We start from the raw sequence: 13,773 nt of genomic DNA, 5'->3' as shown, positions 1-13,773 counted from the left end.
TGTGCTTATTCCTGCCAGTTCCCTGATCTATGCAGGGCTGGTTGAGAGATCCGTGATTTCCAGCCTGAAACACTCTTTTAGGCTGCTTCTGTCGGTCAGCCTGGGAGACTGATCGATAGAAACGGCTCCTGCCACTTGACATTGAGGAATGTGCAGCTGGCCCATCCAAAGAGACAATTTTTGGCTCATTATGACAACATGTTATTCCTGGGACTGTCTCCAAAAGTTGTCTGTAATTGTGAAATTACTCACTATTTATTCGGATGACAGAGAAAAAAATGTTGCCAAATACCTTACAGGTGAAAATGACTCTCTATATAAGACAATACAGAATTACAAACCCAGGAACTTTTTAAGAAAGGGTATTTTGCTGGTTGACCATTTAGCTATTTTGTAGGTACTAACACGACGGAAGATTTATGCATCCGATTAGGATCTGCAGCACAAAGACTCTGTGCTGTGTCCCTCCTGTTAAGACTGCTTTTCAGAACCACTGGCTGAAAATGAATAGTCAAAGTAGGACTGATTGAGCAGCCAATTAGCAGCTCCTGCTCCTTTGTTAAGATTATTTCAGAGTGTGTTTATTTTGAACCCACCTGGAAACTGTGTCCCCCAAAAGGAGGAGATGCTTTTGCAAAATAAAGAGCCTAGTGGCATAATATCTGATTGAAGCTAATTCAGTCTAAGAAAGGGCTTCTCCAGATCTAATGGCATATTATGGATGGGTCTTTTGTTTCGTCAGCAGTACACAGGGGGCACACCATGGCAAGCCTACATGAAGCAAACTGGCCTATATGATTTCAGAATCCGGTCCATTGTAGTTTATACAATTGCTTAAATAAACAGTTATTACTTCAGTCATTCACTTCAGTTATTTACTCTAGTGTTTGGAGTACTCAGCGACTGTTTTCTACTTAGAAGAGTTCAGGGCATCTAAGAGTTAGTTTGTAGCTAAAACTTTTAGAGGGATCCATTTTGATATGAGGATACATGAATTTAGATTTCTACAGGTGTCTGTATTTTTGTACAGGTGTCTATTGATTCATTCAGTAGGTGTAACATTCCCTTTCCTGAAGACTTTGTTGTCTAATGTGAAAAGGGGGGGGAAAAGGACGTTTTAGCACCTTCATTTTTCAGATTGGGAACTGAGGAACAGAGGAACTACAGTGTCTCCCCCAAGACTGCAGAATTATCATCTGGCAGATAATAACGAATAATGGGAAACCAAGCTGTGGTTTCTATCCAACTGCAAGAGCAGCAAGATAGCTAGCTCCAAAGGAGAAAGGCAAACTGTAGTTGCATATAGTTGAAAAGTGATAAAGGACAACTTTATTCTAACAAAACCCTCAGCAGAACTGCCTACAGAATGTTTCTAGCAGTGGAACATGAGTTCAGAGCAGTGGGATGTTAAAGAGAACAAGCACGAATACAATATGCAGAGAGGGGAAAAGGAGAATCAAAGAAACTAATATATTCTTGTCTCAGTGTATTCTCTTCTACCAATTCCTTCTGTACCAGCTTTGTTGCTGTGTCGATTTTCCCTTTTTCTCCATTCAGACCCAAAGGGAAATGTCAACAGCCCGCCGCGTAGCGCTGCCAGCACGAAACGCTTGCCACTCGGCAAACAGGTGGCTGTTTACCTCGGCACGGCATCCCATTTGCGGGTCTCCTCGCCGGTTCAGCGCCTCGCCAGTGCCGGCCCCGCTGCCCTGCCTCACCCCCCGCTTCAGACACGCTACCCGGAGCCGGGCTGAGGACGTCTGCCCCCAGCCGCGGGGCCGGCGCGAAGCCCCGGAGGTACCTGCTCGCCCCCGTCTCGAGGCCGCCCGGGAGAAGACGCGCGGGAAGGGAGCCGCGAGGGCAACCCGCGGAGGGGAGTGGCGCGGGGGAGAAGCGAGGGTCCCGGCGCGGCTGGGGGCTGCCTCCCTCCCCGCCTGCCCCGGCACTTACCCAGGCAGAGGAGCGCGGCCATGGCCGGCCGCGGGCGGCCGCAGCTCCGCGCCCGGCGGCTGGCGGCGGGTGCCGGCGCGGCCCCGCCCCTTCAGCACCCGCCGCGGGGACAGCGCCCCGCCCGGCGCCGCCAGCGCGGGCCGCGGCGGAGGGGGGCGGAGCCGAGGCGGGGCCGCGGCGAGGGCGGGGTCGGGGCGGGGTCGGGGTCGGGGTCGGGGTCGGGTCTGTCACCCTGGCGATGGCGGGGAGCAGCGGGCGGAGCGCGGCCCCCCACGGCCGCGAGCTTCCTTTGCGGCCGTCGTGAGAGCCTTCGCTCGCAGGTCTCCTTGTGCCACGATCGCTGAGGTCCCATCATCTTCCGCAAGCACTCGTCGATGCGTTTTAGAAGTGAATTTGTTTGTTTTCGTCTCAGGTGTGGAGGAGGATCATGACCTGTTAGGGGGAGAGAGGAGCTATGCAGCATGCTGGACACCAGACCAGCGGAACAAATAACTGGTCTATAGTCTAGACCCATGCCGGACTATGGGTCTAACTTCAGGAGTTTCACTAAAATGTGTCAAAAATCGGTTCGCCATGCAAAAGTCAGCAGCTGACTTGGGTACTTAATAAAAAATAAATCAACTGTAAAGCATACAATCATACACCTGCTGGCTGCACCAGATGCTCTTTGCTTCTGCACTGGAGGGAGGAGGAAACAACAGATCCCTATTGATTTCTCCATGCTACCCATGAGTGTTGTTTTCACAAAGTGCTTCTCCCATACAGAACATTTTTAATTGGATCGAGTCCTTGAATGCTTAAACCAAAAAGACATCATAACACTTCCAGCATAGCTAGCAGAGAGAGAGAGAGAGAATGGATGAAATACTGACTCTATTGGCAAAGCAAAACTTCAGCCAAGTCCAGATTTTCCTTGGGGTGGGTTTTTTTTGTTTGTTTACTTCAGGAAAATTCAGCCTTACATAGAATTTCTAATTTTTTTTTTAAACTCAGATTTCAACTTAGTTAACTTACTACATTCTTTATTTAAACTCCTAACACCAACATTGCTAAATACTTGTCTTTTTTTTTTTTTTTTAGAAAGTGTATTTAACAAAATAAAATAATATTTCATCCAATATATCCAACAGCCAGAGAAAAACCTTATTGTCAGGTAAAAGGAATAGCCTGAGAGATGAATATAACTTTAGCTGTGAGGCAAATTTTAGATTGGAAGGCTAAATTTGTCTGGGCCTTAATCCGTTGTAACATGCAGCAGTAGGTTGCAATGCCTCTTAGAGCGAGGCCTGAGTTAAGCTAATGTTTAGTGCACTCTCCTTCCTATAAAGCACTCTCCAGGTTAATGACATGCATCACTTTTGCTTATATCAGAGAATGAGATGGTGGCCTCTATGCGGTCAAGAAGAAAAGGAAAAAAATTGTCTTTTTGGAGGTAAAGATGGGGGAGAAATTACCTTGCAGTCATTGTGACTGCAGGGCACAAACTTTTCACTACTGGACAACAGGAAAGGAGCAGGAGGTCAGGATATCAAACCTCCAGACTGTGAAATACATTGAGAGACAAAGTACGAGAGTGATGGTGGCACAACAATTTATGTATGCAGCAACAAATATGTTGTGATTTAAACTCCATGTCTAATGATGCTATGACCAAGCAGAAACAATGGCATGAGAACTCCATTTCTATGCTCCTGAGTTGCTAGTGGAAATAGTAGAATACCAAAGCAGCTAGAGGTAACAGAACCCAATGAAAGCTCAGCTTTCAGATCATTTTCAATATCTATAGACTGGATAAGAAATGCTCATTCCTCACCTGACCTTTTTTTAATGGATAAGAAGCCCAGAAGCTTCTTTAAGATGCTTTAATTTCTATCACATGCAAAAGGCATTAAATTCCATATTGCTCTTAAAATCTTACCCTGTCTTCTCACAGCCATTTCTATCTCCATTAGTATCCACTGCTCGCTATTGGGTTTGTCTTTACTGAAAACTCCCAGTGATTATTTTCATTCAAAAATAAATCCAGCTGGATAATCTTTTGAGTGTAACCAAATATATGGATCTTTCTGCAGTAAAAGGTCCTAGAACTGGCAAAAACCCCTTCACTACTTTACCCAGATAGACAACATATTTTTAAATGCCTATGAAGTTTTTCTGATGAAATGGTGCCTGAAAACATATCTGAGCTAAAGATGAAAATGTCTAGGTATTTCTCAAATTTTGTAAAACTAAAGAAATAAATACATATCAATATTTGCATCAAAAATATTTATTTTAAAAAACCAGACATTTTTGAATGAAAATTATTTTCATCGAAGTAACCAAATCTTTAGATTATAATCATATTTAACCGATCTTTAGCTTGATGACCATATTCTCTGGCAAGAATTTGTTAACACTTTCTACCTATCCTTAGAATTTCAAAACTTGGATAAGCTCTGATCATATCACTTGTGTCTAAGATAGGCTATTTACTCAACAAAAATCTGGTCAGAGAAAAACCCAGAATCATTTGTCAATGAATGTCTCATCTTTTATTTATATTCTCCACACAAAAAGTACTGTTAAGTTGAAGTTATGGCTAAAAGAAATTCCTAGGAATGTTGGAATATTTTAATTTTGGGGATCTAAGTGAAAATGAGAAAAGAGAACAAAGAGAACAAAAGAGAAATTTTTCTCTTACCAAAGAGAAAATTAAGGCCAGAACCTCCATTTCTAACATGTCACAGGAGACCTGCAGGAGTCAAAAACTACCAATGACCTTTAGTGGTGTTCTCACCTTAGATTAACAAATACAATTTATCCCACTGGCATTAAAGGTAGCAGCAAAAAGAAGACAATTTGAGTTGACAGTAGTATTCAACCCACTTTAGAAAGATGCTACTTATGTTTTTTCCATGAGCATCGCCACCCCCCACCCCCCACCCCCCATTCATCTCACAGGGATCTGGGCAATGCACCTGACAAGGCACGAGAATTTTGCTGGTCTTCCACAGTGACCCATGAACTTTTATGTTTGATAAATATCCATACTCCCCTTTTATACTGACAGAGTTTTCTTAGATAGCTATTTACTTTCTACTTTCTTGCTGTCTCTTCAAGGAAAGGATAAAAATACATTTTCCGAAATGAAAGTATAGATTTGCAAAATTTTGACATAATTGATGTTTTTCAACAGTGGGTTGAGGCAACATTTTATGGCACAGTTAAATGGTTACTGATAATTACTTTGCAGCTAGATTCCTATACTAGTTTTTAACTTTTTGACCTTTTATTTACTTATATTAAAAGGAAAAATTAGAAGAATTTTCAAATTCCGTTCTCCTATTTCTCTGTTTTAATTGAGCAGTTGTTTGTTCCATCATTTCAAATGATATATAAAAATGGTATCTTGTTCCACACAGTTTAAGAATACTACATTTTCTGTGGCTGAAGAGCAAAAATAGCCTTCTAATGGAAAAGGAATTGCAATAGCTGTGAAATCAAACCCTGCTGTACTTTCCACAATTATTTGGGTTTTGTTTCTTTAGAAGAGACAAAGTAAAATAATTTCTTGAAATAGCAATGACATTAACAGCTATACTCAAAAATTAAGCTTATACATAGGACTGTAAGAATTCCTATGATTTTATTTGATGTTTAAACATTCTTTCCATTTGGGTGTTTCTCCTTATTCTTTTTTAATAGAAAAAGAATATTCTCCTTTTTCTCTTTTAATAGAAAATGAAAACTTTAATATACAAATAAATGCAATTTTTTTTTCTTTCACCTTACACCAGTGTAAACTAGTACTAAGAATGTCAAGTAAAACAGCTGTTTGGGAAGGCTAAAGCATGAAATGATTAAGCATTTCATAAAACTATAGCTGTCATGATAGACAGTACATCGCATGACATCAGGTCAAAGTAAAACCTAGGAAAAATATTTACATAACTTAATCAAATAACACCTTGTCTATGAATAACTGCCTTTTCAGAAACATTTGAACCTGTGAGAATGTCTTCTATGTGAAATGCTTTTTACTGCAAAAGAAGCCCTCCCTCCTATCTTACCTTTCCTTTTGAAAAATCTTAACCAAAATGCAAGAATAGTGCCACAGGGAGATTGTAGCTCAGGCTCTTATAGATTAACTCTTTCTAACCAATAGGCCACGTTACCCTAGTAGACTAAGTCTCCAGTAATGCACCATCTTCATTCTTTAGGAGGAATAACTACAATGCATGGTAGGAAGCCCCAGGCCAGGGAGCTTATTCCATAAATAGAAAATGGGTGAGTACTTGATCTGCCGGTCCCATGAGATATCATCTCCATAATATCCAGAGAGAAACATTTTATTTTACTTGTTGAAAAGGCAGTGTTTTCTTAGCATATAAATCTGTGAATTGTTTGTATCATTAGTATTAAATGGCAGCTGAGAGAGAAATTGTGAAATCAAGCAAGATAACCAATGTTTTCTATTTTTAAAGATCCTTGGAGATCTTCTAGAGCAACACTTGCAGACATTACAGACTAAAATGAGCTACCAAAGTTAAAATGTCCTGTCCTTCAGGGGTGCTGACACTTGTTATTCCTATTGGCCTGAGTAGGAATTTGAGCTTATAGCACCTTTGAGCATCACATAAGTTTTATTTAAGTAGTTACTTTTTAGGCACTCGAGTCTGAAGAAAAAAGATAATTGGCTGTTTAGTGTAATCTTATAAAAACATGTGTGACTTGCAGCACTTTGGGTTCACATCTTAGAAGCATGTCTATGCTTAGAAAAGTAGCTCGGAATCTCCTCAAATGAATCTGAAGTGAAAGTTCCATAATGAACATAGAATTTACTACAAGTGAATTAGCAGAAAAAGAAGTGCAAATTAATTCCAGAATATCACTAGTGCATAAGTAAGCATTCCTTATAAATAAATGTCATTCATTTATAGAAACAGAATATAAATAAATGAAGTTTGAGACTTCTTTCAAATACTTACAGTTCTTTATATGATACATTTTAGAACATTCCACAGCATCTAAAATATATAAAAATAAATATCTACACTATTTACAAAGTATAATACAATCCAATCTTTAAAAAGACTTGTAAAGACATGTTCTTTAGCTCATGCTGAGGTAAGTAGGTTTCTGTAAGACTGAGAAGAAAAAGGAGAGGCAGTCATTTTGATGGAATCCCTTTGTCCAGTTGTTGCAGGCTGTAACATGCTAAAAGCATGTGCCATTCTCTGGTGGTCTTACATGTATTGAGCTAAAGTCATCCTTGCTGTAACTCCATCAAGGTAAGTTTAGTTATGCTAGGGACGAATTTGTCCCACTCTGCATTCTCTCTGTTGCCAGTGTCTTCTGCAGAAACCCTCACAGCTTCATCTAAATTTGAAGTCATGTTCATCCCTGGTATGTGGAGATGCAGTTCCACTGATTTCAATGGGCTGAGTGTAGCTGGGACACCTGTAAGAAAAAAATAAAGATTTTAAGATGATTTTACTGTTTGTATCAAGTAGCTGACAGGCTTCCCTGTGATTGTCACTATGCAGGTGATGATCTATTAACAAAATGGTCTGCCAGAAAATGTTCCAAATTGCACTTGCAAATTTTAAGTGAAGACTTCTTGACTGAAGTCTAACGGGATTTCTGATGTATAAACATTGATTTTCTTACTTTTAAACATTTTTAGTGTGTTCTACTACTTACATAATATACATTATTTGGTAAATTGCTCTGTGGTTCCTTATCCAGATGCCACTGTGAACAGCAGAGCACTACAGCTTCCTGTGTACAAGTCAATCATACAATAGTTTGGGTTGGAAGACACCTTTAAGGATCATCTAGTCCAAGCCCCCTGCCATGAGCACAGGACAGGCAGGGAGAAGAGAATGATGACAAATAATAGATATAGAGTAAAACATAATGTACAACCACACTGTCACCTGGGTTTCATGGATACAACCTTGCTTGTGCCATACATACAGGAATGGCAACACTACTGGAGAAGAGCAAGCTGAATTCAGGAAAAAAACCCACACTCCTCCTACAGTAAGTGAAAAGAACAGACTTCTTCAGAGGTAATTTATTTAATTCTTTTTAGATACATATTTCAGGAACAGATTAGCTGTCCTTGGAGATACCAACTTCTCTGTGATCAATATATAGCTTATATAGCCCTAGACTATAGTGTCTGAGATATAACTTCTAGAAAACCAATGTTCATATCCCTAGAAGAGGAGGGATGAATCCTGTACTTGCAGTGCCTTGCAAAGTCCTGCTGGGATATAACATATAACGTAATGAGAAATATCAAATAATAGATTATATGCCATCTTCCATCTATTCACAAAGCTAGGGAACTGCACAATCATTTCAATGTTTACCCAGAATTGGGAAAGCTTGAACAACTTCTGCCTTTCATTTCAGACTGCGTTCATTTATCAACCTGTACTGAAGAAAAATCAAGAGTGGCTTCCCAGTTGTTCCTGAATACATACAATAACCCACCCAACAGGAAAAAGAGCAGAAAATGTGAGAAAAGAAATTAATGTGAATTTCTTATTTGATCAGCCCAACTCACACCAGAATGCATGGTAAGCAGATAATTTGAAAGAGTCAAGGACATTCAGGTAGTTCAATCTGTACACCCAGTTTTGGTTAAAATATTTGTTATAAAATATACCACAACTTCAGAGAATTAGCTCTGAGTAGAATATAGCTGTTTATAAACACATTGCAACTCCAAGGAAAATGATCTTCATACTTTCAGGTACCTGTTCGTTATTTACTTAGGAGTCTAAAGAAGTAGGGATCCAAAGAAAATTTTTATATAAAATATGATTACTTTACTCCCTCCCCAACTGCAACTCAACTTTTGAAGTAAATGAGATGAAATTGTTTCAATATATAACCAAAGTTGTAGCATATTCTATAAAATATTTCTTGTAAGTTACTTTTCTTACAATCAGCTCTTAATTGTAAACACCATTCTCTCATTGCATTGTGCTTAGATTCAAATCTTGTATGCACAATTAAATTTTACTTCCACAGCATCAAAAGACACAGGGACAAGTATACTACCAGTGGGTAATAGGTGCAGTACCATTTGCTGGAATTGTGTTTATGTTGGTCAATACAACGTGTTCTGAAAGTTTTGAAACGTTATCAAAATTGCTGATCTGGGTGGTCAAGGATTTCCGACTTTCTGTACTGGCATGACCTCTGGTGAGCCGTTCATCATGGTGACTGCGAATGCCAAAGATGCAACAAGAAAATGCTGCTTTAAATTCTTCTCTAAATTTCCCTGTCAACCACAAAAAAGATTCATGAAAAAATTGTACATAAACCGTGTTTCATCAAACTTTATAGATTAGAAAAAAGCAGCTATCTAAAGCAAAATTAACCCAAACTTCCCAGATGTTCTTCTAATGCAGAAGCAGGAAATCACAATTTCAACATCTTGGAGAAAGACAGAAAAAATATAACCTTTGTAAGAAGATATGTAAGGTGTGGTCAGGAGCCTAAATTATTCTTGGCTAGACAGAATGGAAAAACTAGAACGATTTATGAAATCATGTCATGGATAGTCTGTCAATTAATAACATATCTAACAAAAACAAGTAATTGAGCAATCATAGGCTTAAATAACTGAATCATTACCTGACATATGAAATGAGAGGTCATGGCTAATTTGTATTTCATCTTGAATACATTCTAAAAGAAGATTCAAAGTGTTTGAAAGCCCATTAGTCTGCTTTTGGGGCTCAGAGTAAATTGTTCAGATCATCCTCACACTACACAACACAAAAAAACTGCAGTGGGCAAATGTGCAGTAAGGATCAACAGACTTTTGCCTCCCTGTATTTAGCTGTAATACCAGCAGTTTAGGTCCTGATTCTGCCGTCCATAGCCAAATAAGACAAATACAAACTAAGACAGATCTATACTAGTAAGTAAACCGCATCCTGGCTGGCTCTTTGGCCTTGAACCTAGTTGGCACAGTCTGGTCATGCAAGTACTGTCAAAGACTCACAGCCTCCAAAACCCAATAGCTGCATATAAAACATTAACTGGGGACAGCCCCTGGCCTGCGCTACCTCCCAGACAGTATCTGGGGAGTGTTTAGGGGAATGATAACTGCTTCAGACCAAAGTCATGCCAGGGACTTCTCTACCAAAATAATGGCATGGACAGTCAAATTCAAGCACTTGGACTCAGGCCCTGGCATTGTTTGGTTTAGTAATAGGTAGATAGCCTGAAGGTAATGGGATACGTCAGGCAACTTTTCCAAGAAGAGGATCTAGCTCCCACCGGAGGAGCTGGGCTGATGTTACACAGTCATTAATCTTACTTGCTATGGCTCATTACATTCAAACTATACATTAAACTTGAATTCTAGGTGACTGTAACTTACCACTGAGGAAGTTATAAATAATAGGATTGGCTGCACTGTTTGCATATACAAGCCAGTGTGAGAATGTGAACCAGGCATATACAGTTTCTCTGTCATCAGCATGATTAAACATCCCAAAAACCCTACAGAAAAAGAAAATCAAACCTGAAAGATGGCAAAAATAGAAATCATATAAAAGATTTGGCAACTTCTAGCTTAATTTTATCTCTGATGACCTATTTGCAGTATCACAGAAAAGCTGATTCAACAGTGCTCGCTTTCTTGAGAGAATGAAGTCCCCTCCCCATCCCTCAGCCTCCCATCTTGGTGGTTTAGCACAACAAAGACCATCACTTTACTTTGCAATGGTGCAGATGCATGACTTTTCTGCTAAGTAACCAAAGTCAGCTGGTGTCAGATAAATCAAGACAAGATGGGAAAAGTTGCTTTTGACCTATTCATGTCATTGCGGTTCCCAGCTCCAAGCCCACTCTGCAATAAACAGGGGCTCTGGAACTGAAAAGGCACTGAACTGGCCTCAAAACCGAGGCCACAGTAGTAGCTTCTGTCCTCCACAGAAATCTGCTTTGCCCAGATTCCTTACACCTAACTTTTGCCATTTAAGTGAAAATCTAACTATGGGCCTACTCTGCTATTGTAGTCGAGGCAGGCTGTATAGTTCCTCTGTGATTCAGATCATAGGTGGCCTGAACTCTCTTCTGGAAATACTTTTTTCTCTCCACATTGCCTACCAAGGGACTTGAGGATGAAAAGTACTTAAATTAGGCCTCAGGGAAGTGCCAGAATTGAGTGGGATGTATTTAAGCCTTCATATCCAACTTGAAACTATTCCTTAAAAACTAAAATGTTCCTCAAGCACCAATAACAGGCTGGTTATTTTTCAGGATATTAAAATCTTCTGCTATATGTCATTATTTATCAAATTTCCAGAGGGCTTATGAGATATAACTAAACCAAAGCCTTAGCCTGTCAGGCACTGAGTGTACACAATTATGTCTCAAATGAACAGGAGAGAAAAGGGTAAAAAAGTAAAGCATAGCTTCATAGGCAAACTGAAGGGTTAGCTTAAGGTCTTAAAATTGTACATGACGGGACTTGGGTTTGAACCCAGTGTTCACAGTCCTCGAGGCCAAGCCACAACACTACACTCTCCTTCTAACCTTCAGCTTGTGCTTTTGGTAAATGCACTTCTACGGGCGCATTTACAGCAAAGAAGCTGTAATCCCATGTAAATGACAGGTTTTAATGAGGAGATAGGCTAGATCATTTTCATGAGGAAGAGCTTGCTAATAAGCGTTCCACAGTCTGGCCTTTAGTTTAAGTACTACGGATAGGTTAGATATATTTTTTTCTTGCAACTGTATGCTTATTTTCCATTTCTTTATTGTAAAACAAGCTTATCCTTCAAAAGTATCTGCCAGAATAACAGGAATCTTGTAACAGAAGACTGTTTTTAGACAGAAAGCTTTACCAAGTGTTTACGTTTTGGGATAAACTTTACCTTTTCAAGACATTAAGGATGCTAATTGGTAGATAGCAAAGTGCAAAAACCAGGAGGACAACCATTAGCATACGTGCTGTTTTCCTTCTTGCACGAATCTGTTTTATTTCAGCTGCCACAGCGCTAATCTTTGACTTTGTTGACTGTCCCAGCCCTCGGGGCTGTGCTGAGGACTGCAGAGGCTTCCATTTTTTCTGAACAACAGAAGAAGTTCCTGGGATCTAAGAAAGACAAAATAAGGGGCACTTTGAAAAATTAGCACTGTGGGTAGCTATAACAAGAAAAATAGACATGTTGACATACACAATGTAAGCTTGCAGGGAGAAGTAGGGGTTTTTTATTAAATTAATTGATGTAGCTGCAAGAAACAAACCCAATTTCAGACACACTTGAAGGACAGCATAAAAATTTGTGTTTTATCCAAATATATCAACTGATGTATTAAAATTTTCTTTCCACATACTTTGTCTTGCTTATGTCTTCAGACTCTCACACTTAACAGTCCTGGTTTTGAAATTATGTTGCTATAAAGTTCTACGTTAAATGTTTTGTTGTATGACAGAATAGTTTATCCTATTAATATGCTGCTAATTTAAGATACTAAACAGCTTTTCTGCACTGGAAAACAAGGATTTAAAGCCTACATAGTTTTAAGTGCCATAAAACTTCCAAAGATGGACTCTAGACTACAGTGAAGCAGCTAAAGAAATCACAGCTGAAGTGTGGATCTCCCTGCAAAGCTCTTCAAAACTGAATGTATATACAGTGATGAATAGAGGAGAATCATGGAAGAGTGCCAAGACATAGGAAGAATTAGGTTAGCCAAAGACACCTTGCAATGGCTAGATGTAGCACCATGCTATTAAAAAAGAAACAACCCTAATTTTTTTGTTTTCTGTGCCTTCACATAAACCAAGCTGAATAAAGCAATTTTGCTTCAGTTCTTCAAAATTATTTCCTGCCTGCAGCCAAATGTGAAAGACTACAGATGGCAAGGACTTTCTTAGAGAATTCTATTACAATGACATTTATAATGTTTTCAATGTTGTACATTGTGAAAACCTTTAGGGTAGAAATACAGTTTTATTCATGTGTAGTGCTATTGTCTATGGGGTGACTTCATAATTGATATTTAAATGTATCTGCAAAATTCAAATTGTCTATGATAACATTTTAAAAATTAGGGCTTACCCACACAAACTGACCAGAAAAGAATGAAATTTTGGATATTTAATTCAGAAAAAAAGTAAGCTAAGAAGGGAATCCTTGTTTTAAAATAAAAACATGCACATTCAGAATTGTTCCAGAATAGCTATTATGTTGGTTTGGTTTTTTTTTTTTTGTGAATAGCTTCCTTGCACAGAGAAACCCTTAATTTAGCATTTATATGCACCATCAAACCTAATTCCAACTATTGGAATGTTTTGGCAAAGTTGTGTTCTAATTAACAGGAAATCAATGAAGCAGAATGGGGGATACATTATAACACTTATTTTTTACTAATGTGTCTATGGACATAAAACAAAAAACCCCCTTGCACTTACTTCTACTGTGGGTTCCCACTCATTCAACTGAAATCAGCAGTATCAGTTTCATACCTGGACATGTCTGTCCTATTGCAAGGGATTTACCCTACTTAGCTGTGGGTGTAGTACTGCAATGTGTCTTTGCCATGTATTACTGAGATAATATACTGCCTAAGACTCTGATGCTGGCTTATCAGGGGTGCTTTGATATTCTGTTCTTCTAACTTTGAAGCAGAAGTTTTTCCTTCCTTTTCAGTCATACTGAGTTACCACATTGTAGCAAGAACTGGAGATGGAAGCAGAGAAATTCGGCCAAATCTCTCCCTCCTGATTATGCCAAAGATTCACTTGAAGAAATCAGTGAGCAGCTTTCATGGTAGCTAGATGCAATGTAGATGAAGAGA

At 39.2% G+C, this 13,773-nt stretch overlaps 2 protein-coding genes across 5 annotated transcripts in view; both read right to left on the bottom strand.

Annotated features, from left to right (window-relative positions):
- Window positions 1-2,056, bottom strand: part of GFRAL (GDNF family receptor alpha like) — a 29,139-nt gene extending 27,083 nt beyond the window's left edge. For all 3 annotated transcript variants that reach the window (XM_052809241.1, XM_052809242.1, XM_052809243.1), the window contains exon 1: window positions 1,951-2,056. In XM_052809241.1, coding sequence (XP_052665201.1) covers window positions 1,951-1,972 — 22 coding nt within the window. In that variant the 5' untranslated portion in view covers window positions 1,973-2,056. The remainder of the gene's footprint in view (window positions 1-1,950) is intronic.
- Window positions 2,057-4,298: 2,242 nt separating this feature from the next.
- HCRTR2 (hypocretin receptor 2) overlaps window positions 4,299-13,773 on the bottom strand; it is a 39,518-nt gene continuing 30,043 nt past the window's right edge. For both annotated transcript variants that reach the window (XM_052809245.1, XM_052809244.1), the window contains 4 exons: window positions 11,844-12,064; window positions 10,343-10,464; window positions 9,032-9,232; window positions 4,299-7,392 (listed from right to left, as the gene is read on the bottom strand). In XM_052809245.1, coding sequence (XP_052665205.1) covers window positions 7,199-7,392; window positions 9,032-9,232; window positions 10,343-10,464; window positions 11,844-12,064 — 738 coding nt within the window. In that variant the 3' untranslated portion in view covers window positions 4,299-7,198. The remainder of the gene's footprint in view (window positions 7,393-9,031; window positions 9,233-10,342; window positions 10,465-11,843; window positions 12,065-13,773) is intronic.

Source organism: Harpia harpyja, chromosome 15, assembly GCF_026419915.1.
Source record: "Harpia harpyja isolate bHarHar1 chromosome 15, bHarHar1 primary haplotype, whole genome shotgun sequence".
Classification (NCBI taxonomy): domain Eukaryota; kingdom Metazoa; phylum Chordata; class Aves; order Accipitriformes; family Accipitridae; genus Harpia; species Harpia harpyja.
The sequence above is the reverse complement of the archived record's forward strand: the minus strand, read 5'-3'. Positions and strand labels throughout refer to the sequence as shown.